This window comes from Apium graveolens, chromosome 9 (genome assembly GCF_009905375.1).
Source record: "Apium graveolens cultivar Ventura chromosome 9, ASM990537v1, whole genome shotgun sequence".
Taxonomy (NCBI): Eukaryota; Viridiplantae; Streptophyta; class Magnoliopsida; order Apiales; family Apiaceae; genus Apium; species Apium graveolens.
The window spans coordinates 201044667-201069567 of NC_133655.1; the positions used below are offsets into that span (position 1 = coordinate 201044667).

The following is a 24901-nucleotide window of genomic DNA, read 5'->3' on the forward strand; positions in this document are numbered from 1 at the left end:
CTCCTATAGTCAATGGGTATCCTCATTGGAGATGTGGAGTAAACTATGGTGTGTGCTTTGGGAGCTCTGTCTCTGTAGTCAACGGGTGTCCTCGTTGGGAGACTTCAGAGTATCCTGCACTTTGCACCCAAAAGCTTGGGCTCACTTATTTGCAATCTGATAGGGGCTCCTTATCTGGGGGACAAGGATGCGTCCTACATTTGGGTGAATCACAGCTATACCTGCGTCCACGGACTAGAGAAACATCTCATAGTGGAAGGTTATCCTCGGCCGGGGAGATCCCTTATCCGCAAAGTCTTGAAGCCGTGGACAAACCATGGGCCTTTATGGTTGGGCCTTATCGGAGGACATTCCTAAAGCCCAATAGAATTTCTTGTTCCCAAGAACTACGTTGGCTTGATTTCCTATAAATAGGGATACATAAGCAATTTGTAAGGGGTCGGAAGCGAGAGTCTTAAGGAGCCACCACCAACCCTAAGCAGTCTCATCCCCCAATTCATCACAACCACCACACTCCACTCACTTCTCCGGTGAAGAACCTTCATCCTAGATCTTGATTCCGATGACGAACCTCAAACTTTGTGTTGACGGAGGAATTTGGTAGCAACAAAGTTTAAGGTTCGTAGCTGGAAATAAGATCTGTGACAGTGGTTCTTCGTCGGAAATATGAACAGTAATCGATGGATTTGATTTGATAAACAGTGTTTGGTGGTGGTGATTATTGATGGTTAAGATTACTTAGGGTTAGTGGTGGCTCCTTTGCGCTCTCGCTTCTGACCCCTTATAATTTGCTTACATATCCCTATTTACAGGGAATCAATCCAACATAGTTCTTGGGGAACAAGAAACCTAATGTGCTTAGAATTCTCATCCCGAGGCCCAGTAGAAAACCCATTGGAAACCATCTTCTACTAGCTTTAGGATTGTCTGCCGATGAGGCCCAACCACAAAGGCCCAAGACTCGTCCGCAGCTTCGAGACTTTGCAGATAAGGCATCTCCCTAGCCAAGGATAATCCTCCGCTACCAGCTATTTCTCTAGTCCGTGGACGCAGGTATAGCCATGGTTCACCCCAAATATTGGATGTATCCATGTCCCCCGATAAGGAGCCCCTACCAGATTATAGGACAAGTGATCCCAAGCTTTTTGGGTGCAAAGTGCAGGATACTCCGAATTCTCCCAACAAGGACACCCGTTAACTACAGAGACAGAGCTCCCAAAGCACACACCATAATTCACCCATCATCCCCAATGAGGACACTCATTGACTACAGGAGGAGGCCTTCTGTCCAGACATACCCCTGGAGGTCTCTGACCGCAGACATCGCCTTCCTATAGATGCACTACAGGAAAGACTTCTTTAATAGAGTACCTGCATCAAATAAGTTAGTAATAATAATCTACATCTTCCTTGAATCCTCCAAAGAACCCATCCAAGCATCCATGTCAAAACCTCACCCTAGCCATCTTTGAACTTAGGGCGCGCCCTGATCTCTTCCAAGGGCAAAAATGGTCAATCCTTTAACAGCTTTCTTTCAACCAACAGGGCGCGCCTCCCTCATCAAGGGACGGCGCGCCCTCCATATATACAGAGGCTCATTTCCATTAATTATTCATAAACCAGGGCGCGTCCTTCCCTGCTTATAGGGCGAGCCTACTTTCCTTCTATAAAGGAGGGTCATCTTGTCTTGTTCCTTAATATTAAGCGTTTGTACCTCAATTTCAACTATTTTATCAATCTTAATCTGAATAATATTTATACCAATTTTCTGGCATAACAACTACCCCCCAAATTCCATATGTCATTGGAAATGGGTTTGGAATTTTTACTTGTCTTTCATCGAAATTTGTATAAACCTATTTATCAACATTTTTTTCAATGCACGCCGTCAGCAGGGCGCGTTCAAAATTTCCATCATTTTCTACTAAGATTTTTAGATTGCCGTGACAATTAGACAAGGCACGCCTTCAAGAGGGCGCGCCCTAGAATTTCAAACGGTTCAAAACGGTTCCTCTTTTTCTTCGGGAATCATGACCGACGTGATTGATGGGACTGACAGCTGTCCTACATAACTTCCATCTATAAATACAAGTAATCGTTTAGTTTTCACTTTTTTACTTTACCCTCTTTCACTTTCCCCTTTTTTCTCTAAAATCATCAGCACCGGCGGGAGACCTATTCGTTCATAACCTATCCTAATCTCCACCATTTCTTCAACTCTTCTGGTCAATCTTCTTCAGGAATATAGAAAGGTACATATTACTCTTTGGTTTTCTGAATTTTATCCATTAAATCATTGTACATGTAGTACCAACTGTTCATCTTCAATTTCTTGATTATGCATGTTTTTATATATATATTTGTGTATATAGGTGTATATATTCATACTTTGCAATTTAGATCCTAAATCACGGGATTTTGAATTTCAAATTTATGTTTTTGAGGGTCTTAATCGTTATTATTTTCTATGCCCGGCCAATCTTTATTTAGAATTTGCATATAATCATATTTACTTTATAGCTCGCCATCAGTTTAGGACGCGCCCTCATATTCTTCTCCCAATAACGATGCCAGGTTTAGACACAAAAATATAACTTGGGATGTGACCTATTTCTTGATAGGGCACGCCTTAATTCTTAAATATAGACTTCATTCTTTTAGGACGCTTCTTTTGAACTGATAGGATAATCGTTAAGCCTATCTCATAATAGTTTTTTAATAAGGCATGCTATCTTTTCAATGCATGCATGTTATTAATTTCCTCATATTTTCTTCTCTTGCTTTCTGAATTGGACGCGCCCTCAATGTTTCTTGATTTTCTTGACAGCTGGAAGATGAGGGCGCGTCCAACCCTTTTCATTCATTCAAGGATTTTCTTACTAGGCTAGAAATCTACTCTCTTCCACCTGTTTCTTTTGAGCCAGACTTCCCGGACGCTCATAGAACTCCACACTCCTTAGAACAGGAGGCACGCCTTGTTCAAAAGTTTAAAGTTGGTGATATAATGGTTGAATCATCAAATGACTCTCAAGATCACGTCCCTTTAAGTCAAAGGAGGGGTAAGCAGAGGCTGATCCAGAAAGAAAGATCCCCAACTCCTGTTAGCACAGAGTGGGATGATGATGACTGGTTAGGAATTTTTAACGCGGATAGGTATAAGGGTGTTGAAATTGGTCTTAATATTGGGGCAGGACCATCTAAGGTCTCTTACTGGGCTGTTTCTCCGAGCCTCTTTCAACACCAATCTCAGGGCGCGCCTACTCCCTCCACACCAATCTCAGGGCGCACCTACTCCCTAACAATCAGAGGGAGTGTCCGGAGAAAGCCTATTGCCTCTTCGTGATGAGATGAATTTCTTTTCTTAAGACACTCTCCAGTTTTCCACTTTTCCTGAACCTTCTCCAATCCCTTTCCAGCATTGGGAAGTTTCTGATAGTGAGTTAGACTTTGACTGGGACGAGTTCGAGTCGTGCAATGAAGCCGTGAAAAAAATGCTATAGGAAAGAGCATGGGAAGCTATTATGTGTGGGACTTCCCTCAGCCTGTTCTGATGAGCAACTAGAATGGCTCATGGAGTATTATGACATTGAAGGTATTTGGGCGTGCCCTCTCAGCATGATGCGGCCCCACATTTTTAACTATGAGAGAAATTTTAGGATCCCTAGAATGGTAACCAGTCCTAAGCTGGTTTCATTGGGTGTGGGCACACCCTTGCACCCTTTCCTTAGAGAGGTGATTGAACTCTATGACATGGCTCCACTCCAACTCTCTCCCAACAGCTACAAGTTTGTCCTTGCATTGTTCATTCTTTACACAGACTTAGGTTTTCCACAGCCCACCATGGCCGAAGTAAGTCACTTCTTCAGCCTAAGGAAGTATGACCATGGATACTAGTATTTGGTCATGGACAAACAACATAATAAAAAAAGGCTTCTCTTCTGGAAAGCTTAGCCATGAGAAGGGCTGGAAGGAATTTTTTTTCTATTTGTACGATGTACCCAGGATGAGAATTAGATTCAACACGTCTCCAAGTAAGGGCGCGCCTCCTTTGTTCTCCTTTTCTCAGCTCGTATTTATTTTCTGTTTCTCATAATATTGCTTTTATTCAGACAAACCAGTGGTAAGAACACTCAAAGGCACGCCCAAAAGGCGAGTAGAGGCCCTTCTTAAAGTAGCTTCCGAGAGATGGAATCTGAAAAAAGTGGTCACTAGGACCAATCTGATGCGAGTTGGAATCCTTTCTGACCAAGTGGGAGCAAAGTGTAAACTCATAAAATTTAGCAAAGGTGTCCCCATTTCTCGTTTCATTGATTTAGATAGTGATGAAGAAGTAGAAGACAGCTCCCTTCAAGTCGAGGTTCCTTCAGGTTTAACCATTTTAGATCTTAATGGCGCGCCTCCTTCGTTGTTGGCGCGTCTTCATTGCTTAATAAAAACTTGGTTTCATTTAAAATTTCTTGTTAGTTTCACTCCTTGTATATCATATTATTGATTCAACATCACTTATCTAGGGCGCACCCTTTACTAGGGGCCTTATACTTTTAACTGTTATTTTGTAGATTGCACATTTATACTTATGTATATGTTTTTATTTTTACTAGTCATTTCTTTGTACATCTCATATCGGTAACCTCTATTAGCAGCCTTGTTTTGGTGCATCCCCTTGATTAGGCGCGCCTTGTTGCCAGGTTTAACTAATATTTTTCATGTTTTGTGTAGAGATGGCTCCCCCAAGGATTCCTAAATCGTTCAGGGTGCGTCCAAGCGACAAATCCAAGCCCAAATCAAGGAAAGATGTTTCAATAGCCCAAACATCCGCTCCTGTTCCTACTCCTGTCCCTCAGACTACTCATGTTCCGAAAAGACCAATCATTGATCTGACCGAAAAACAAGGCGCGCCCAAGAAGCCAAGGATCGATGGTGTGCCTTCAGGATCCTCTGCTGCTTTGAATTCCCTTGGTCCTTTAGGTTCCCTCCACATTACAGATGAGGAGGTGGAGTAGTGGCAAGCCATGAGCTTGGAGGATTCCACCAGGGCTTCCATTAAGGCATCTTGCCAACTGTTCATCCACTCCAATCAGATGGTGGACAAGCTTTTAAAGGAGAAGGCGCGCCTTGAGAGGCTGCAAGGTGAGAATAACATTTTGAAGAACACTTTGAAGGACAAAGACTTTCTTCATGCTAAAAATATCAAGGCCAAGGATTCTGAAATCTCCTTCCTCAAAGGTGAGGTGGCAAACTCAACTTCCCAGCTTGAAATAGCCAACCAAAAAGCTGAATCTCTCCATACCGAGATAGATGACGTGAAGGCAAGGATTGAATACCTCGAGGATCATGAGAGGAATGGCTAGCTGGAGGAGAGGAGGATCATAATAGATGATGCTTTTGCCAACGATTTTCATTTTCATAGGATTGGATTCGTGGCGAACGATCCTGAGTACACCTTCGAGAAGTTTGGTGAAGAAACCGTAGCTGAAATGGCTGAATTCAAGATGGAATTTGCTAAGGAGATTCAATAGAAAAGGGTTAAGCTCGGCTTAGAAGAAGCTGAGGGCGCGCCTACTGACGAGCCTGAGAAGGACGCGCCTGAGGTTGACCCATCAATTCCTCTCCAATCCATTCCTCCAACCGGTGAAAATCAGGGTGCGCCCTAATTTATTATCATGTTTATCAGAACTAAGTCTTCTAATACTTTGAGGAGCCAGCCCTATTTTGATGCTATGTAAAGTTGTATGATTATATTTCATTTTGCTACTCTTTTATCTGCGTTGTTACTGTCGTAAGGTTTCATTTATCTTTATTTCAACAAGTTGATCTTCTGTAAAAAGTTCCTAAGTACCAAACTAATGGCGCGCCCTGATGGGTAAGACACGCCTTAAAAGTAAACATTCTTATCTAACAATCTTTCAAGAGAAATTTGTCAAGACGCCTCTACCCATAGGGCGCGCCTCATTTTATTTAAGCTTTTGTCTTAGCTTCTTCTTAATCATACTCTTTTATCATTTGCTGAAATTATCTAAGTGTATAGAAACTCTAGGCGCGTCCTTTCATAGAGGCGCATCTTGATATTTAGCAGACATTCTTAAATAGGATGTTTAGCAATTTAGAGAACATTGTTTCATGGATATATTTCACGTATTCAAAAATGACTTTTTCTTTACTATTGAAGGGGCCATTTTTGGTTAGGGCACACCCTAACTGTTTCTTTAAGAAAATGAAACACATAAAGAAATTTGACTCAACTTTGTTCTTTTACTGATAATGCGTTCTAGTATAAAAATTACACCAGTCCCATGGCTACTATGCTCTGTGGGGAAATTATTCTGAAAATTTTATCCTTCTGCCAGTTCCAAGGTTCATAGTCATGTATACTACCCCCTTGGCTAGGAGGAATTTATTTACTACTAGCCTATCACATAAGTATTAATTATAGAAACTAGGGGGCCAAAGCCACACCCTACTGATAATACTTCCGTAGATGCTCTACATGTTAGTGTATACTGAAAATATTTATTTGAAGTATGTACATTTATTTCTGGCCAGTTTATTTGAGAATCATTTGAATGTTTACATGTTGTCTAATATTATATATTGTGAACAATCTAGTATCAAATGGGATACAGAATATTAGATTGTTAAATACGGTTATATAATATAATAAGGTTTACAGCACAGGTGGTGTTGGACAATCCACTGGTATGGCTGTAGTATTATTTAGATTAGTTTATATTGACTAATAAATAATACTAGTATACTTTGTGTATATTGAACATGATCAAATTTAGAATTGTTCCCTTAATACTGATTAAGAAGGAGAACTAAGATTCTATGTTATTATTAATACTTAGGTTCTTAATCCGGAAATAGTAATTGGCACGTGTATATTATTTACATGCTTTGATTTATATATGAAATAATTCTTTTGAATTATTTCATTATATTTTGGGTGATGGAATTATATACATGGTGGATATTATTTATTGAAGGAATCCATGTCCTGATAATATTCGGGTTAATGATGTCCCCTTGAAGGCTCAAAAAGATTTAATTATGTGAAACCCTGCAGGTGGAATTTATTCTGGCATAATTAAATAAAGGTTGAGTGGATGATCAAGGATAAAAGATATTAATTAAATAAATTATCAGTAATTTATTTAATTAATGGACATATGATATTTTAAACATGGGGAATTTAATAAGCAAATAATATTGGAACCGAATTAATTAAATTACAGTATTAGGAAAGGTAGTGTAAATATTAATTCTTTAGTGGATTGAATTAATATTTAATTACATTGGGCTAGGCTCAAGATGTAATTAGAAGGCCCAACCTAATTATCCATGGTCCCTATTGTAGCCTATATATATTCTTATTCTCTTCTTGCTTGGCAATTGTGTAAAAACATATTGTAGCCACCAAGGAGCAAGAAGAGAGGATAACTTGAGAAGACGGAGGCCACACTTTCCTCAAGGGAATTTGGGAATACAATTGAAGAGCGTGGAATCAACCATTAACAAGGTAATCCTCTTTTCGTAATCTTTATCGTAAAACATAGTAACAACCTAAGTCCGTGGTTCCCAATAATTGATATCAGAGCCTGGTAATGGGTTCTACGTTTTATGATATAATGTCCATGTCGTAATTATATATGCGTGTATATAGTGTTTTGCTTGTATTGGTTTTGATGCAGGTTGTTAATCCACTATTATGGCCATATATATTTTAATTATGTGTTTGGATCCCACGTGATTTAATTGTGGTTAATTTTTGTTTTGGTTTCCACGTGGTTTAATCGTGGTTGTAATTTACACGAGGGTTGATCGTGTTAGAATAGATTTTACAAAATTAGTTTTGTATTAGATCTATTTTTTTTGTAATTGTTCCGGGTATTTTGTAATAGTTATGTGCGATCGGAAATCAATTCCGTTAGTTTTTTGTTCCGCTGTGCGATTACAAGGGGCTGCTGTTGATGTTTGGATCGAACAAAATCAAAACAAAACTCACAGAAAAGCAACAGGCGCGCGCGCTGTGGCCGCTGCGGCAGCTGGGACTGCTGGGGCTGCTGCGGCAGCTGGGACTGCTGGGGCTGCTGGGGCTGCTGCGGCAGCTGGGGCTGCTGGGGCTGCTGGGGCTGCTGGGGGCGTCGGGGCACGCTTGGGGCAGATTTTTTTTGAGAGCTGGATTTTTTTTCAAGGGCCATAATAGTGGAAAATTTATTTTAATTTTTTCCATTAAATTTTAATTATTGCTTTAATTTATTGATTATGTGTGTCGTTAATTATGTGTGTAATTCTTTTAAAATTGCATGTTTAACTTAATTAGGATGACATGGACATAAAATTTATTTATTGCTTTAATTAAATGTTATATGTTGCTAAAATTATGTGTGTATTTTGAATGCATGATTAGACATAATTATAACAACATAGGGCCCCATTTAATTTTAAAATTCCTCAATTTTAATAATAAAAAATTCTAAGTGGGAGAGGGAATTAATATAAAATCCCATGGTCTCCATTATTGGTTGTAGGTAATTTAACATAAAGACGAATATAAATTATATATACGTCACCCATCGTGGCATGTAATTTATGGTGTCTAGAATGTTATAGAAATTACTAGAACAAACTTTTTAAATTAATTTTCAAAGGAATAAAATACGGATTTTCTTTATTTCTGATTTGGGGCGATTTTGTCAAAAACGAGTTCATCGAACTTGTAAGGCTGTGGGTTTTAAGCGAGACCGATGTGACTCCTCCACTACCTGGAAATCAAACCATTGATGAATATTGAATTGAAGTATTATATTCAAGGCAAAATTACGAATATTGGAAGGTATACACGCCACCCATCGTGGCGTACCAAGTTCCATAGATTTCGAATAATTTAAGATTTGATGATGGTATACACTTAGCTATGAAAAATAATATAGTCCACCCCAACGTGGCATATTATTTAGTAATAGGACCGAAGTAACATTTAAACAAAATTAGGTGGCATACATGTCACACATCGTGGCAGACCAGAAGCTTATGGTGTTTATATGTTAGTGCATTAAATTTTAATAATTGTTAGAGGAATCAATAGATCTTAATAATTAATGCACCCTTATTTATGTGATGTTTTTATGCATAATTCTCAGGATAAAATGGGTTTTAATCCACTATTCACCATACTTAAGGATAACAAACTTACCGGACCTAACTATATTGAATGGAAACGAAATTTGGACATTGTGTTGACTGCTGAGGAGTACAAGTTTTGCATTTATGAACCCAAGCCTGAACAGCCTGCTGTTGATGCTCCTGAAGATGAGAAAGAGTATTATAAACGGTGGATTAAGGCTGATGAAATGTCGCGATGTTACATTCTGGCAGCAATGTCGGGTGTTTTGCAGCATCAGCATCAGTCTATGGCCACTGCTTCGGATATGCTCTTTAATCTCAAGGAACTTTTTGGAGATCAGAATAGGGTTGCTAGGCAAGTAGCCATGAAGGCTTTAATGAACACTCAGATGGCTGAAGGCACACCTGTAAGGGATCATGTTCTCAAGATGATGTCTCATCTGAATGAGATAGAGATCCTTGGTGCTGAACTTGATGGGGAAACCCATATTGACATTATCCTTATGAGCTTGTCCAAGAGTTTTGAGCAGTTCCGCTTGTATTACAACATGAACAAGAGGCAGTATAGTCTCGCGGAACTGCTGACAGAACTTCAGGCAGCTGAAGGATTATTTCGGCAGAGTGTTCAAGTGAATATGGCTGAGAAAGGTTCTTCCTCTAAGCCGAAAGGTATTAAGAAGAAGAAAAAGGCTCAGACACAGAAAGCTGTGAAGGCAGTGGGAGTTCAGGGTGGTGTGAAAAAGCCTAAGGGAAAGTGCTTCAGATGCAAACAGTCAGGTCACTGGAAACAGGATTGTCCTCTTCCTAAGAAGACAAATAATACTGGTATGTCTCTTTCTCTAGTTACAGAAACATTTATAGCGGCTATATATACGAGCACTTGGTGTGTACATACAGGAGCCACTGATCATGTTCGTAATTCTATACAGGGGTTCCAACTATCCAGAATGCTTAGAGATGGTGAGATATACGTGTTCATGGGAGATGCTACGAAAGTAGCAGTAGTTGCAGTAGGAGTTATTCATTTATCTTTTGGTTCTGATAGGATTTTGGTTTTGAACAATTGTCTTTATGTACCTTCTTTTAGAAGGAATTTAATTTCGGTTTCTAAACTTGCTTTGGATGGTTATAATGTTTGTTTGGATCGTAAAGTTTCTATTATGATGAATAAACGAATTATATGTTCTGGTACATTGCAAGACAATTTGTATATAATTAATCCTAGTCAACCTGCACTGCAACTGCAATTTAGGGAATTGAACAACACATCTTCTAACTCTACTAAAAGAAAGGAACCTTCTAGTTTGAACCAAACATATCTTTGGCACTTGAGATTAGGTCATATTAACTTGAGGATGATTCAAAGACTGGTAGTAGACGGGCCTTTAAGCTCATTGGCAGTGGAGCCATTTCCAGTTTGTGAATCCTACTTGGAAGGTAAAATGACTAATAGGCCTTTCAAGGCAAAAGGGAATAGAGCCAAACAACTGTTAGAATTGGTTCACTCTGATTTATGTGGACCCATGAATATCCAAGCAATAGGTGGTTATGAATATTTCGTCACTTTCATTGATGATTATTCTAGATATGGGTACGTTTATTTGTTGCACCGTAAGTCTGAGTGCTTTGATAAGTTCAAAGAGTACAAAGCTAAAACGGAGAAGCGACTTAATAAAAGTACCAAGTCACTACGATCAGATCGTGGTGGCGAATACTTGCTTGGAGAATTTAGGGAATATTTATCAGAAAATGGGATAGAATCCCAGTTAACTACACCAGGCACACCCCAGCAGAACGGTGTAGCAGAGAGAAGGAACCGCACTCTTTTAGAGAGTGTTAGATCGATGATGAGTTATTCGGATTTACCCAAGTCATTTTGGGGACATGCCTTAGAGACAGCAGCTTATCTTCTGAACTCAGTACCTTCTAAGTCGGTTCCTAAAACCCCCTTAGAATTGTGGACCGGGGATAAACCGAGTCTAAGACATATTCGAATATGGGTTTGTCCAGCACATGTGCTGAACAAGAACGCGACTAAGTTAGAATCTTGTACAGAAGTAAGGTTGTTTGTAGGCTACCCCATGGGAACGAAAGGATATTTATTTTATAGTCCGAAGAATCGGGATGTCATTGTTAGCACCAATGTAAGATTCTTGGAGGAGGACTATATAATGAATCACAAACCCATGAGTAGTGTCATTTTAGAGGAACTAGTGGGAGGGACAAATAATACCCATGAAGCTGTAGTACAAGTAGAACAACCACAACATAATGTACAACCTGTCACTAATACCGCACCAGTGCCTCGTCGTAGTGGGAGGGTTGTTCAACAGCCTGATAGATTCATGTTTTTGGGAGAGTCTTCAGACTTGGTCCCTGGTGAACATGATGATGATCCCCGTACATACGAAGAGGCAGTACAAGACAAAGATGCAGATCTTTGGCAAAAGGCGATGGAATCTGAGATAGAATCAATGTATTCTAATCAGGTCTGGGAGCTCGTGGAACCACCCAAAGGTATAAAACCTATTGGATGTAAGTGGATCTACAATAAAAAGAGGGGATTAGATAAAAAGGTGAAAGCCTGGAAAGCAAGACTTGTTGCGAAAGGGTATACTCAGAAAGAAGGTATCGATTATGAGGAAACCTTTTCACCGGTAGTCATGCTTAAGTCAATCCATATTCTTTTATCTATAGCAGCTCATCTCGATTATGAGATTTGGCAAATGGATGTCAAGACAGCTTTTCTTAATGGAAGTCTTGAAGAAACCATCTATATGCAGCAACCAAAAGGATTCATTAAGGAAGGCCAAGAGCATCTGGTATGTAAGTTTAAGAGGTCTATTTATGGACTTAAACAAGCTTCTAGAGACTGGAATATTCGTTTTGATCAGGCAGTCCAGACATATGGATTTGATCAAAGTCCAAGCGAATCGTGCGTGTATAAGAGAAGTGAAGGTAATGCAGTGGTTTTTCTAGTACTATATGTAGATGATATTTTACTCATTGGAAACAATGTTGAGATGTTGTCATCAGTAAAGGCATGGTTGTTCAAACAATTTGACATGAAGGACTTAGGTGAAGCGGCATACATCCTTGGGATCAAAGTTATAAGGGATCGCAAGAAAAGGATGTTGGCTTTATCTCAAGAGCCCTACATTGATGAAGTATTAGCTCGTTTTAACATACAGAACTCCAAGAAAGTTTTTTTACCTTTTAAGCATGGAGTTGCTCTATCTAAGAAGCAGTGTCCTTCGACACCTAAGGATATAGAGAGCATGAAAGCAGTTCCTTATGCTTCAGCATGTGGAAGCTTAATGTATGCTATGTTATGTACGAGGCCTGACATCTGCTTTGTTGTAGGCATGGTTAGTAGATATCAGTCGAACCCAGGTCAGGAACATTGGAGTGCAGTAAAAACTATACTCAAGTACCTGAGAAGGACTAAGGAGTATATATTAATTTACAAGGCCTCAGATCTATTTCCTTTGGGATATACTGATTCAGATTTCCAATCAGATAGGGATAAGAGGAAATCAACCTCGGGATATGTTTTTACTTTGGGAGGTGGAGCCGTTATATGGAGGAGTGTAAAGCAGAAATGTATTGCAGACTCCACCATGGAGGCCGAGTACGTGGTGGCCTCTGAGGCTTCCAAGGAGGCTGTATGGTTCAGGAACTTCCTTTTGGACTTAGATATGGTACCTAATTTGCCTAGGAGCTTGACGGTATATTGTGATAAAACTGGTGTTGTGGCAAATTCAAAGGAACCGCGAGACCACAAAGCAGCTAAACATATTGAACGTAAGTATCATCTCATACGAGGAATCGTAAAGCGAGGGGATATAGTTGTGGCTCACATATCATCAGAAGACAACCGAGCAGATCCTTTCACAAAGAGCTTGCCAACCAAGGTTTTTGACAAGCATGTGGAAGCGATAGGAGTCAGATGGATGGACATATAGATTTTTATGTAATAGTGGATTAAATAAACACTGATGTACACATAGAATATTTTGAGTATAAGTGGGAGATTGTTAGTGTATACTGAAAATATTTATTTGAAGTATGTACATTTATTTCTGGCCAGTTTATTTGAGAATCATTTGAATGTTTACATGTTGTCTAATATTATATATTGTGAACAATCTAGTATCAAATGGGATACAGAATATTAGTTTGTTAAATACGGTTATATAATATAATAAGGTTCACAGCACAGGTGGTGTTGGACAATCCACTGGTATGGCTGTAGTATTATTTATATTAGTTTATATTGACTAATAAATAATACTAGTATACTTTGTGTATATTGAACAGGATCAAATTTAGAATTATTCCCTTAATACTGATTAAGAAGGAGAACTAAGATTCTATGTTATTATTAATGCTTAGGTTCTTAATCCGGAAATAGTAATTGACACGTGTATATTATTTACATGCTTTGATTTATATATGAAATAATTCTTTTGAATTATATCATTATATTTTGGGTGATGGAATTATATACATGGTGGATATTATTTATTGAAGGAATCCATGTCCTGATAATATTCGGGTTAATGATGTCCCCTTGAAAGCTCAAAAAGATTTAATTATGTGAAACCCTGCAGGTGGAATTTATTCTGGCATAATTAAATAAAGGTTGAGTGGATGATCAAGGATAAAAGTTATTAATTAAATAAATTATCAGTAATTTATTTAATTAATGGACATATGATATTTTAAACATGGGGAATTTAATAAGCAAATAATATTGGAACCGAATTAATTAAATTACGGTATTAGGAAAGGTAGTGCAAATATTAATTCTTTAGTGGATTGAATTAATATTTAATTACATTGGGCTAGGCTCAAGATGTAATTAGAAGGCCCAACTTAATTATCCACGGTCCCTATTGTAGCCTATATTGTTAGGTCACACACACTGTAGAGGGGGGTGAATACAGTGTATAATACAATCAAATCGACATTAAGTAACAGAAAACAAACTTTATTGAAACAATAAACTCTGTTACAGTGTGGAACTGTTACCTCTCAGTGATGAACAAATATCACGAGAGCTGCTAGGGTTACAATGAATAATCTTCTCGAATATGATAACACTTATAGTGTAAACCCTATGTCTGTGTTTATATACTACACAGTTACAAGATAATCGCTAATTGATATGGAATATAATTCTGCTTCCTAAAATATATCAATCAGATATCTTTTCTTCCAAGTATTCAATTCTTCACGGAACTCCTTCTTCATGCATATCTCTTCTTATGTTTATCTTGATCTTCTTTCCTTTAATCAGCTACTGTCCTTATCTGATCGTCCTTCAGCACTTAAGTTCTAATATCTAACTTCTGATGATTATCTCCTGATAATATAAGTACTGATATGCTTAAGTCCTGACTTCCAGTATAAGCACTTGTTTGGCGTTTCTAGTAAGTTCACTTAATTGGGCTTAAGCCCATAAAAACTTATCATGGACCGTTTGGGTTCTAACTTATCAACTACTACCTCAAATGGGATAAGCCCATAAGTGAAATGTACCTCACCCGATACATCTCCACTTATTCATCTCTAACCTAGGCGCCTCTCTCTCCCCTCTCTCCCCTCTCTCTCCGCTCTCTCCCCTCTCTGCTCTCTCTCAATTTGGCGCTCAAATCCGATTCGATCTCTCTACACCTGCTTTGGTTCTCATCAGGTATCTCCCCTCTCTCCCTTATGTATATATTTGTGTGTATTTTTAGTTTCGTTAAAATAGCAAATCTGATTGGTTTCGTGTATTTATTGATGTCGATGTTAATGATTTGTGTATATTGGAAACGATAATGGTCTTTATTTTGTAAACCTTTTGATCTATAAGTTGAAGGTTAGTGCCTGTAGTAACAAGTATTCTTTATTCTGAGTGATAGACTAATTAGAAGAGAAGTGGAAAAAATGGGTGTGTCAGGTGCCTCATATGGATTATGAGTTGCTATAATTTTTATTGGACTTGCAATTTGGCTGGTGCTATTTCTACACTCCTATCATGCCATGGGTTCTGATTATTAATATTGTCATTTGCATCTGTGAGTTTGTTTATGTAGATATAGGAAATATGTGATAAATCAACAACATATAATTATCTGCACTTCATAATTTGTTTTTTGATCTATGAAATTCTTTAAGGTGGATCATTGATCGATGTAATGGTTTGTGCAGATGTCAAGGGCACAATCGAAGATACGGCAACGGGATCAACCATCAGGTGCGGCTCCTCCCGTAGGTGCGACTCCTTCTGCATCATTTGCTGCCAAGTGGGGAGATGAAGAACATGATTTATTTGTCAGGCTATGCTACGGTCAGGTTGTTAAAGGCAACAGGCCTAACACCACTTTGAACAAAGAAGGTTGGAAAGCTGTGTATCTTCAATTTGCTGCTCGTTCAGGAAAGGATACCGTTTGGGATTTAAGAAAACTAAAGAATCATTCGGATGCGATGAGAGAAGATTACAAAATTTTTAGGAAATCGAAGTTTGGGCAAACTGGTTTGGGATGGAATGAGTTGACAAAACAATTTGAAGCGTCTGATGAATGGTGGAAGGAGAAAATTAAGGTACATCTTTTACAGTCTACAATTTACAATTTCATTAGAGATGTTGATATTGATTTCTGGCAATGTGATTTAGGTTTGCTTATCTGCTTATGTGTGACTTTGCAGAACAAAGGTCGAGAAATGGGTATTAACTATAGATGTAATAATCATGATATGTAAATGTGCTGCTAAGTTTTTTAATTGCTGTTGGCAAGTGTACCTAGATGTAGTTGAAAATCAGAACTTATAAGCCTGCAGTGGATCACAGAAAATTCATAAACTTCATCCCTCCTTGACCCTCATATAGAACTGTAACTCCATGGTACCTTGTCTTTAAGCTGTATATATCGGTTGCCTGTTTAAGAGGTTAGTGTTGTACTTCATAGTCATGATTCTTGTTCTGATAATTTAAACGCCGAGGTTCCAATAACATTTGTTAATTTTCCATTTCATTTTATGCTAGAGAAGGCAGTTTCCTGCCGCTTTGACTTGAAGTTTGGCTATTCATTTATTAATTAGATGTAATGTGAGAATTTTCCTATTTTAGAAATCACAAGTTTTATGTTTATGCTCTACCTGCGGTTATGATTCTTATAGGTAAGCCGTGAAGTGAAGTTAATCCAAAATGCTCCTTACAGATTCTGATTTGTTCAAATTTGTATCACTCAAATTAAGTTACATAAAGTTTACATAAATGTAATATTTCAAAGAATTCCAAGTACTAACTGCTTGCAACTATTTGGCTTATTTATACTTAATAATAAGTTCATTAAACACAAACACAAGCCTAATAAGTTCAGAACTTAGTGTTTGCATCTTATAATTTTCCTTCCTTTCTTAATTTTCTATTCCGGAAAAAGTTGTACTCGGCATAATCTCAGTTTGTGTCTGGGTGTATATTATTCCAGCAACAGCAAATGTACTTGCTCCAATTTTCATCTTTTAAATTTATGTTTGTTTTTTATCTTGCAATATGTTTAATTAGTAAAGTCCTGGCCCATATCTTCACTTTGGCCCATGTTTTGTTTTGAGTCCATTTTTAATTCTCGGCCCGCATCCATTTCTTCAGTTGGTGTCTTGTTTATTGTTTCTCTTAATGTTAAAATTTGTTTAGTTTTTGCATTGACAGTCATTACTTTAGTTATTTGGTAACCATTACATCAATAATTAAAAGCCTTCATTTCTTAGCATTAACTAACAATTAAATATTGTTTTTAATAACCCCATTTTCTTACTGTTGTAGTATAAATTCTTGTATGAAAGTAGACTAGCCCATTTCATTGATTGGCTCAACTTCTTTAATCTCATTTTAGTTAGCCCATTTGCATTTTCATTAGCCTTTTTAGTTAAAAATCTATGTCTTTTTATCCTGGCCCAAGCCCATGTTACATATTATCTATTTTTTTTCTTAAGTCGTAGCTATAATAGTGATAGTAGTTAATAATAGTCATTAACTTTTGATAGTAATTAGTATTACCACATTAATTCCTAGTTAATCAATTTTTGTATCCAGTCAAACCATGCATATCAATACGATTTTGAAATTCCAAATGAAACTGAGGAAGATGAGTCAAATTTGTTGGATTGGCAAACGGTTTGTCGTGCCGCTACTTACACATTGGTGTATTATTATGAAAGTTTTGTACACAAAGAGCCATGTCATGATTCAATTAGAACGGGAGGTAAATTAATTGACGAAATAATGAAAGGGAATGAAATTCGTTGTTATCAAGATTTTCGTATGTCTAAAGATATTTTTATAAGTTTTTGTCGAATATTAGTAGATCGTTATGGGTTGGTTCCCACACAAGGCATGTCTGAATATGAGGAAGTAGGGATCTTCTTAATGACTGTTGCGCATGGGTGTGGGAATCGTTTAATGCAAGAAATGTGGAATCACTCTGGTGAGACTATTAGTCGACATTTTCATTCTGTTCTACAAGCTGTTTGCAGACTGGCAAGTGATTACATTAAACCGGCTTCAAATTATAATACGGGATGTGGTTATCATACACCTCAACATGAACGATATCATCCATATTTTGAAGTAAGTGTATATATTTATATCCAAATATTTTCATGACTTCTGTTGATAAAAATTAATATTATTTCAATATTAATCGCAGGATGCTATTGGAGCTATTGATGGTACTCATATTAAATGTCGAGTAAAAGAAACAGAGCGTACACCCTATTTTGGTAGAAAGGGATACACCACTCAAAATATTCTAGCAATCTGTGATTTTAACTTGTGCTTTACTTTTGCTTGGGGGGGCTGGGAAGGGGGAGCACATGATAGTCGTATTTTAAATGAGGCTACAACTCAAGGGAATCTGAATTTTCCACATCCAAGTGGAAACAAATTCTATCTTGTAAATGCAGGTTATGCACACAAAAAAGGATACATGGCTCCGTATAAAGGTTCAAGCATTAGATATCATCTTGCAGATTTTCGTCGGGGTGATGGCAGCGAACGTGTACCACGAAATCCTAAAGAAAAATATAATCATCTTCATTCTTCTTGCATAATGGTTATTGAGCGAACATTCGGGGTGTGGAAAGCTAGATTTGCTATTTTAGCAAATATGCCGATGTATAAGATAGATACGCAAACTGATATCGTTCTATCCACGATGGCGATTCATAACTACATTAGAAAATCAAATTGTAGTGACAGCGCATTTCGCACGGCCGAAAGAGAAAGTTATATTCCTCCGGATTCTACTACAACAACTAATAGGAGTCGAGAATCCGAGATAGATGAAACTGATGAAACTGACTATGACGGTAGGTGTAATAACCCCAATTTTTGAGAAATTTTGAAACCCTTATGAATAGTGTTTTTGCTGAACGAGAAAACTTTTCATGCCACGCTATGTAGGGGTTCTGTTATTGATCTTATGGGATATTATTAGTACTCTATGTGGTATATAAGTGTATGTAAAGATCGTCAGAATCCAATTCCGAACACTTTAATTTTTCCCGGAAATCCACAAGATACGGAGAGAATTGAGTATAAGGTAACAGGATAAAAAGGATTGAAATTAAAGGATTATAAGAGAGGATCATAAAAGGAATATAATATATTGAGAAAGGTTAAGGGAACCTAAGTAATAAGATCCCGGGTATGATCCCTCAAACGATAAACGAGAACGAAAGATAAGCGAACCGTAAAACAAATAAGTGACCAAGAGACAAGCTTGTACAAGAAGCCAGGGATTGTGACATCATCAAACCACAAGGTGTGGACAAGTGGGAGCATAATGACATGTGCAAGGTGACACAAGCATGACATAGAAGGGAAGGAAGTGTGGTTGAATTATAACCACACAAAATCAAGGTTAATTAAGTCATTAACCAAAAACAACACAAAAATCAACCAACCAAGCAAATCATTTCATTTTCATCAAACAAAACACAAAAATATCTTCTTCCCAAGCTAGCTCTCGGCCCATTTCTTAAAATTTGAAGATCCAAGCTCCACCACTTATTATTTAGCAAGGTAATTATCCTAGCTTCTCCTAGTTAAGTTACATACTTCCTATAAGTTTAAGCTTCTAATTCCAAGCCAATCTTTTTCTATAAATCAAGGAAGAAGATGGTGAATAGTAACCTTCAAGAAATAACTTTAGTTTTCTTGAATTTTTATGAAAGATTAAGGTTATACAAGCAAGGATCAAGGTTCTTTTAGGCATTCAAAGCTCTTGGGTTGTGTTAGGAAGCTTCAAGGAGGTATAAACAACTTTCACCTTTAACTTATAGTTTGAACTTTGAGTTTTGATGAGTTTATGGATGGATTAATGTATATATAGAAATATCCATGTATGTATAGCAAGATCCATGTATGATAGATGGTTTGGTTGGATTTGTGGTGATTTTGGATATGAATCTTGGTTAATGGTTAATGAATCTTAAGTTATGGTTAGTAGATCATGTTTGTGGTTGAATAAGTTGGAAAACCTTGAGATTATGGACTGACTTTGCCTTGATATAAGTTGTGTTTGAGGTATTGATGATGGTTGGGTGGTTTGTAGTGAATTGGTAAAGAATTGGAGTGGTATAAATATTGGTAATCGCGTAAACATAGCCGTCGTAACGTCCGATTTTCTTTAGACTGTTTTGTGCATAACATTAGGACCCGAGAACCCCCTGCTAGATTATGACCACTGCCATGTTTAGATAGCTCATGTTACGAGCTTCGTTTTGATATGTAGTTCGTTCGATTCCGATTTACGGTTTAGGAGAAACGACCGTTTCAAGTAACGGCGTTTCGCGAAGAAACATTTCCCCTCGCCTTACTTTGAAATATAGGTTAAAGACCAAAAAGGACTAATTGAAGTATGAAACATTTATGGTAAGTGTGTTAGGCAGTTGGTAAGACACTCGCGAAGGAATCGCCTTAAAACTCGTAAAGTTTAAATTATTAAAAATGGTGGAGCCGAGGGTACCCGAGTGACTTAAGCGAATCAGTGAGCGCAAAACGAGCGTTAGAGTCTAAGTTAGTTAAAGTATAGATTTACAAGTGACTTTGGTTTAATTCCAACTTACTTGTTGCTTATAGGTTACCAGACTCGTCCCGAGCCATTCGTAACCCCCAGTCGCTCAGGCAAGTTTTCTACCCGTTATACTGTTGTTGTGATGTAAATATATGTATATGCATTATCTTGTGATATTGCATAATTGTTATTAGCAAATTTTGCAATATATTGGAGTATGCTAATATGGTATATATGCATGCCTGTTTCATATTCTTGAAATATATATCTGTTGGTTCATTTGATAATACCTATGCTAGAGGATAGTTGTATCTTGCATATACCCTTAGTATAGGGACCCAAAGGTGAAAATATTTTCTAAAACCGGGAGTCGAGGATCCCGAGTAGATTTTATATGGATATGGATATATATATATATATATATATATTTATATATATATATGGTTATAGTTTTCCAAACTATTAATCGAATAAGGTTTATTCGATAACTTTAAACTTCATTTTATTATTGAATATTATTTCGAATATTATTCGAGGGCTTATGACTCTTTTATTTATTTATCTGAATATTATTTGAATATTCATTCGAAGGCTTATGACTCTTTTATATTATTTATGAATATTATTTGAATATTCATTCGAGGACTTATGACTCCTTTTATATTATTTATTGAATATTATTGAATATTCATTCGAGGACTTATGACTCCTTTTATATTATTTATTGAATATTATTTGAATATTCATTTGATGATCTATGACTCCGATTATTTGCTGAGATATATTCTTTATTTTATTAAAGAATAAGGTGTAAATAATCAAACTTATTTTCGATTATTCAAATAAAGATAATACTTTCACATAAGTATATCTTTGGTTATTTAATACTCGTTTCAAGTATAAATTTTAATACTTCTACTTCAATTATTTTTATAAAGATTATTCTTTATGGGAATATTAATTAAAATAATAATATTCAGTCATTTTCTAAAAATATTCTGGGGACTGATTTACTTCATTAAATCAGCCTTACTCCAAACACTCTTTAAAGTGTTTTCGAGTCTTCAAAATGATTTTTAAAAGTCAGAGCGGATCCCAAAACTCATTTTTATATTTAAGATCTTCCTTTTTAAAGGGGATTTAAATACTCGCTCAAAACCTGGGGAATCCGGCTCTGTGGTGTATTTTATATTCGCAACAAGGTTGCAGATTTGGTAAATGAATTGATTACTTGCCCAACATTCGGGAAGTAAGCCCCTCTCATTGAGTCGGCATAAGCGACAGGCCGGGGTACGGTCTATTATTGTGTAAGTGGCTCAGTGGGAGTCCATCAAATGCATAAGTGGCTGAGTGGCAGTCCAGCATAGGTCTTAATTATGACCAGGGTGATGACCAGTGGGGAATTCGTCCATCTACTAGTAGAAAAGGTTACTTATTGGTATCTTTGCCTGATCAGCGAGATATCGGGTTTATGCCAAAATTCTTTTCCTTTCCAAAATTCATTGGATGTTTCAAACTCTGTTCATACTTTACATAACAGAGGTTCCAGGAAATGTTTAAGAGATATATATATGTGGATATATATATATCGGGACTAAATAAAGTATCTCGTAACTTTATTTCATTCAATAATATTTCAAAGATTGAATCTATTCAAATCTTGTCTTGTAGTCTCATCTATGTGATGAACTTTTGAAACTGATTATAACTTGAACGGTGGTAGTTCAAGTAGTATTGGGAAAGATATAAGTATATTGGGGTATTTGGTAACCTCATCTTTTAAACTTATATCTAATTAATAATTGTCTTATGAATGACAAAGATTTTCAGAAAAACGTTGAGACAAGGTTAGATATATGAGATCACCTTGCAACGATATTTTTTTATATATACAGTTATACACTGGGACTTTGTGTATATTATGCATGGAAGAGGACTTCCAATATTTTGAAAAGTATATATGTATATATACTGAATATTTTGCGACTTCATCGCATTAAGATATCAAACTTGGTTCATTTCTTTTGACCAAGATTTTCATGAGTATTATGAGTAGGCTCATATATTGTAAATCATTATACATATTATTTTGGTGGGCTTGCTGCTCACCCTTGCTTTATTTCTTCATCACACAACAACAGTTAGGAAAGATGGCCAGACCCCAGCAGACCCAGCGCAAGCGCGTGGGAAGCGTCCCGCGTCTTCCCGTTGATGTTGTAGCTGCTATAGCTGCAGAGGTAGATCTATTGTAGATCAGACCATCTACTTTTGAGAATCAATTATGTATAATTATAACTTGTGGCAGATAATGGCAATTAACTGTAAATTTATCAAGTAATCATTTTGGGTTGTAATAACTTTTAAATTGTGGATTCAAAGACTTGTACTTATTTAAATTTCATCTCTGAGACTATAACGGGTTGTGGTGTGTGTTAGTGTGGGGTCACAGCATAAGGTTATTTATTATTAATTAAGTGAAGTGATATTGTGGAAAGAAAGACCGTGACGACCCGGATCCCCGACCCCGGATCTGGGGGTGTTACAGAAATGGTATCAGAGCTAAGCGTTATAAACCTCAGAGATGATGGGACGTAAAGATAATAAGTTCACTAAGATAATAAGAACTCTTGCCAAGTTCATAGTCGGACTACCTAACGTAGTACTGACAGTTAAAACCCTTATGGGAACCCTTATAAATGTAGCGATAGAAGCGTAGTTCGTTATCGTATAGAGTAGCGGGACTCCGAACCCTGAGGTTGAGGAGCAACAGCGCGATGATATTTTATTACTAATTGGAGATCGGATTGTGGATCCGATAGAGTGTCCTAATGCAGGACCGGATGATGTTGATATTAAGGATGTTGTCCTAGAAGGGATAGTTGCTGAGGAGGATCCCATGGAGGATCCTGACAAGAATGGATAAAGGGCCACTGATGAATTGATGACCATGGTTAGGTCAACTACCAGAGGTAGGATTGGTCGATCACTACCGGAGGTTCGTTCAAATTTGTAAAGATAGTAGCCCCCTTTAACGCGGCTTACTCATAAGACTGAGAAGTTCGAATAGATAGAGAAATGCGAGAACAGCTTTTAAGAACTGAAGCAAAGGTTGGTGACGGCCCCTATGTTGGCGTTGCCGGATGGAAAAAGGAGATTTTGTGATTTGTAAGTGACGCTTCGCATAAGGAATTAGGGTGCTTCTTAGCGCAGCAAGATAATCGCGTCTGCGTCAAGACAATTAAGGTAATATGAAATTCGATATCCCCGTCCATGAGCTTAGGCTCGTTGCAATAGTTTTACCCTAAAGATTGGAGGCACTACTTGTATGGAGAGAAGTGCGAGAATTACCTAAGCCATAAGTGCTCTAGTACATTTTCACGTCACAAAGAGCTCAACATATGCCAGAAGAGGCAGTTAGAGCTAACCAAGAATAATGATTGGGAGATTCTTTATCATTCGGGGAAAGCCAATATGGTGGCTGATGCCCTTAGTAAAAAGGAGAGACTCAAGATGATAATGCCTTTTGGAGAGTTTATAAGAGATTTTGAGAAAATGGAAATAGAAGTGAAGGTAACCGGAGCCGGTACCGAAAAGCTGTTTGAGATTGCAATACAGCCCGAATTATTGGAAAAGATCATATTGTGCCAGAAAAAGTTATGAATGAAGGTAGAGAGCCAACAATTAGATAAAAGATTAATATCGAGAAAGATGATAAGGGAATAATGAGGTATTCCTATAGAATTTGGGTTCCGAAAGTTCAAGAGTGTAAGGATGAGAACTTAGATGAGAGCCATAGTTGAGGAATAAGATTTAGAGCAAACCCTGAACGCGATAGTCAGGGAGGTCGCCATCAAGATAGAAGGAACCCATGACATAATGGAGTGGAAAATGAGGATTTTAAATTAAAAGATGACCCCGATTATGGGGAGTAGGATGAAACATTTCATAATAAGGAAACAGAAAGTCGAGTAAGGAAAGGAGACCCGAGACGGTACTCCTATACGGCAATTCATAGACCTGTTTAGACAGAACTTAGACTATTATCCCCAACCACCACTCTGAGGAGACAGTGCGGTGGGAAATTCTTTCATGACCTTTAAGTCGCTAAGCTCTCAGAGTTCCAAGGAACAAGCTGACCCAGTCGAGGCAAGAGCCTGGCTAAAGGAAATAGATGAATCAATTGAGATTCTAAATGATTAACAAATCACAAAGGACTGTTTTTGTCACTTACCCTCCTAAGAGAGAGACCACCCGCTGGTGAAAGACCAAGAAAGGCACGGAGCCAGAGGTTATGATAAACTGATTAAAGTTCAGCCAATTGTTTTCGGGAAAGTAATTCCCAAAGATAAGGAGATACTGTAAAAGCTTTAGAGCCAGAACAAAGGCGGACGAGTATGATGAATTGTGAATCTAAGTTGTAAAAAGTTGTCAAGATTCGTTCTAAGGACACGAATCCAGAATGACGGGACGTTTGAAATCTATGCTTATGTTGTGTTGGTTCATGAATTAATGATAAGAGAAAGGAAAATAAAAAGGAATTGAAGTGGAAAGGAATATAACGGCAATAGAGTTTGAGGTATGATAAGGGAGTTGGGTATGAGGAAACCCTAACGACTCGTAGCAATAGAAATAGAAAAGTATGCATTCGTCAGGATGAGGGTGATTCACCATGAGTTAAAGTTGATGATTGAAGGAATAAGAGATACATA

General features: G+C 37.5%; 1 protein-coding gene across 1 annotated transcript; it reads left to right on the forward strand.

The window, feature by feature from the left end:
* Nucleotides 1-5081: 5081 nt before the first annotated feature.
* Nucleotides 5082-18509, forward strand: LOC141685865 (uncharacterized). The gene is made up of 4 exons (XM_074490943.1): nt 5082-5309; nt 15325-15717; nt 17210-17743; nt 17823-18509. The coding sequence occupies exons 1-4, from the start codon at nt 5082-5084 to the stop codon at nt 18507-18509; spliced, it is 1842 nt and encodes a 613-aa protein (XP_074347044.1).
* The last annotated feature ends 6392 nt before the right edge of the window (nt 18510-24901 follow it).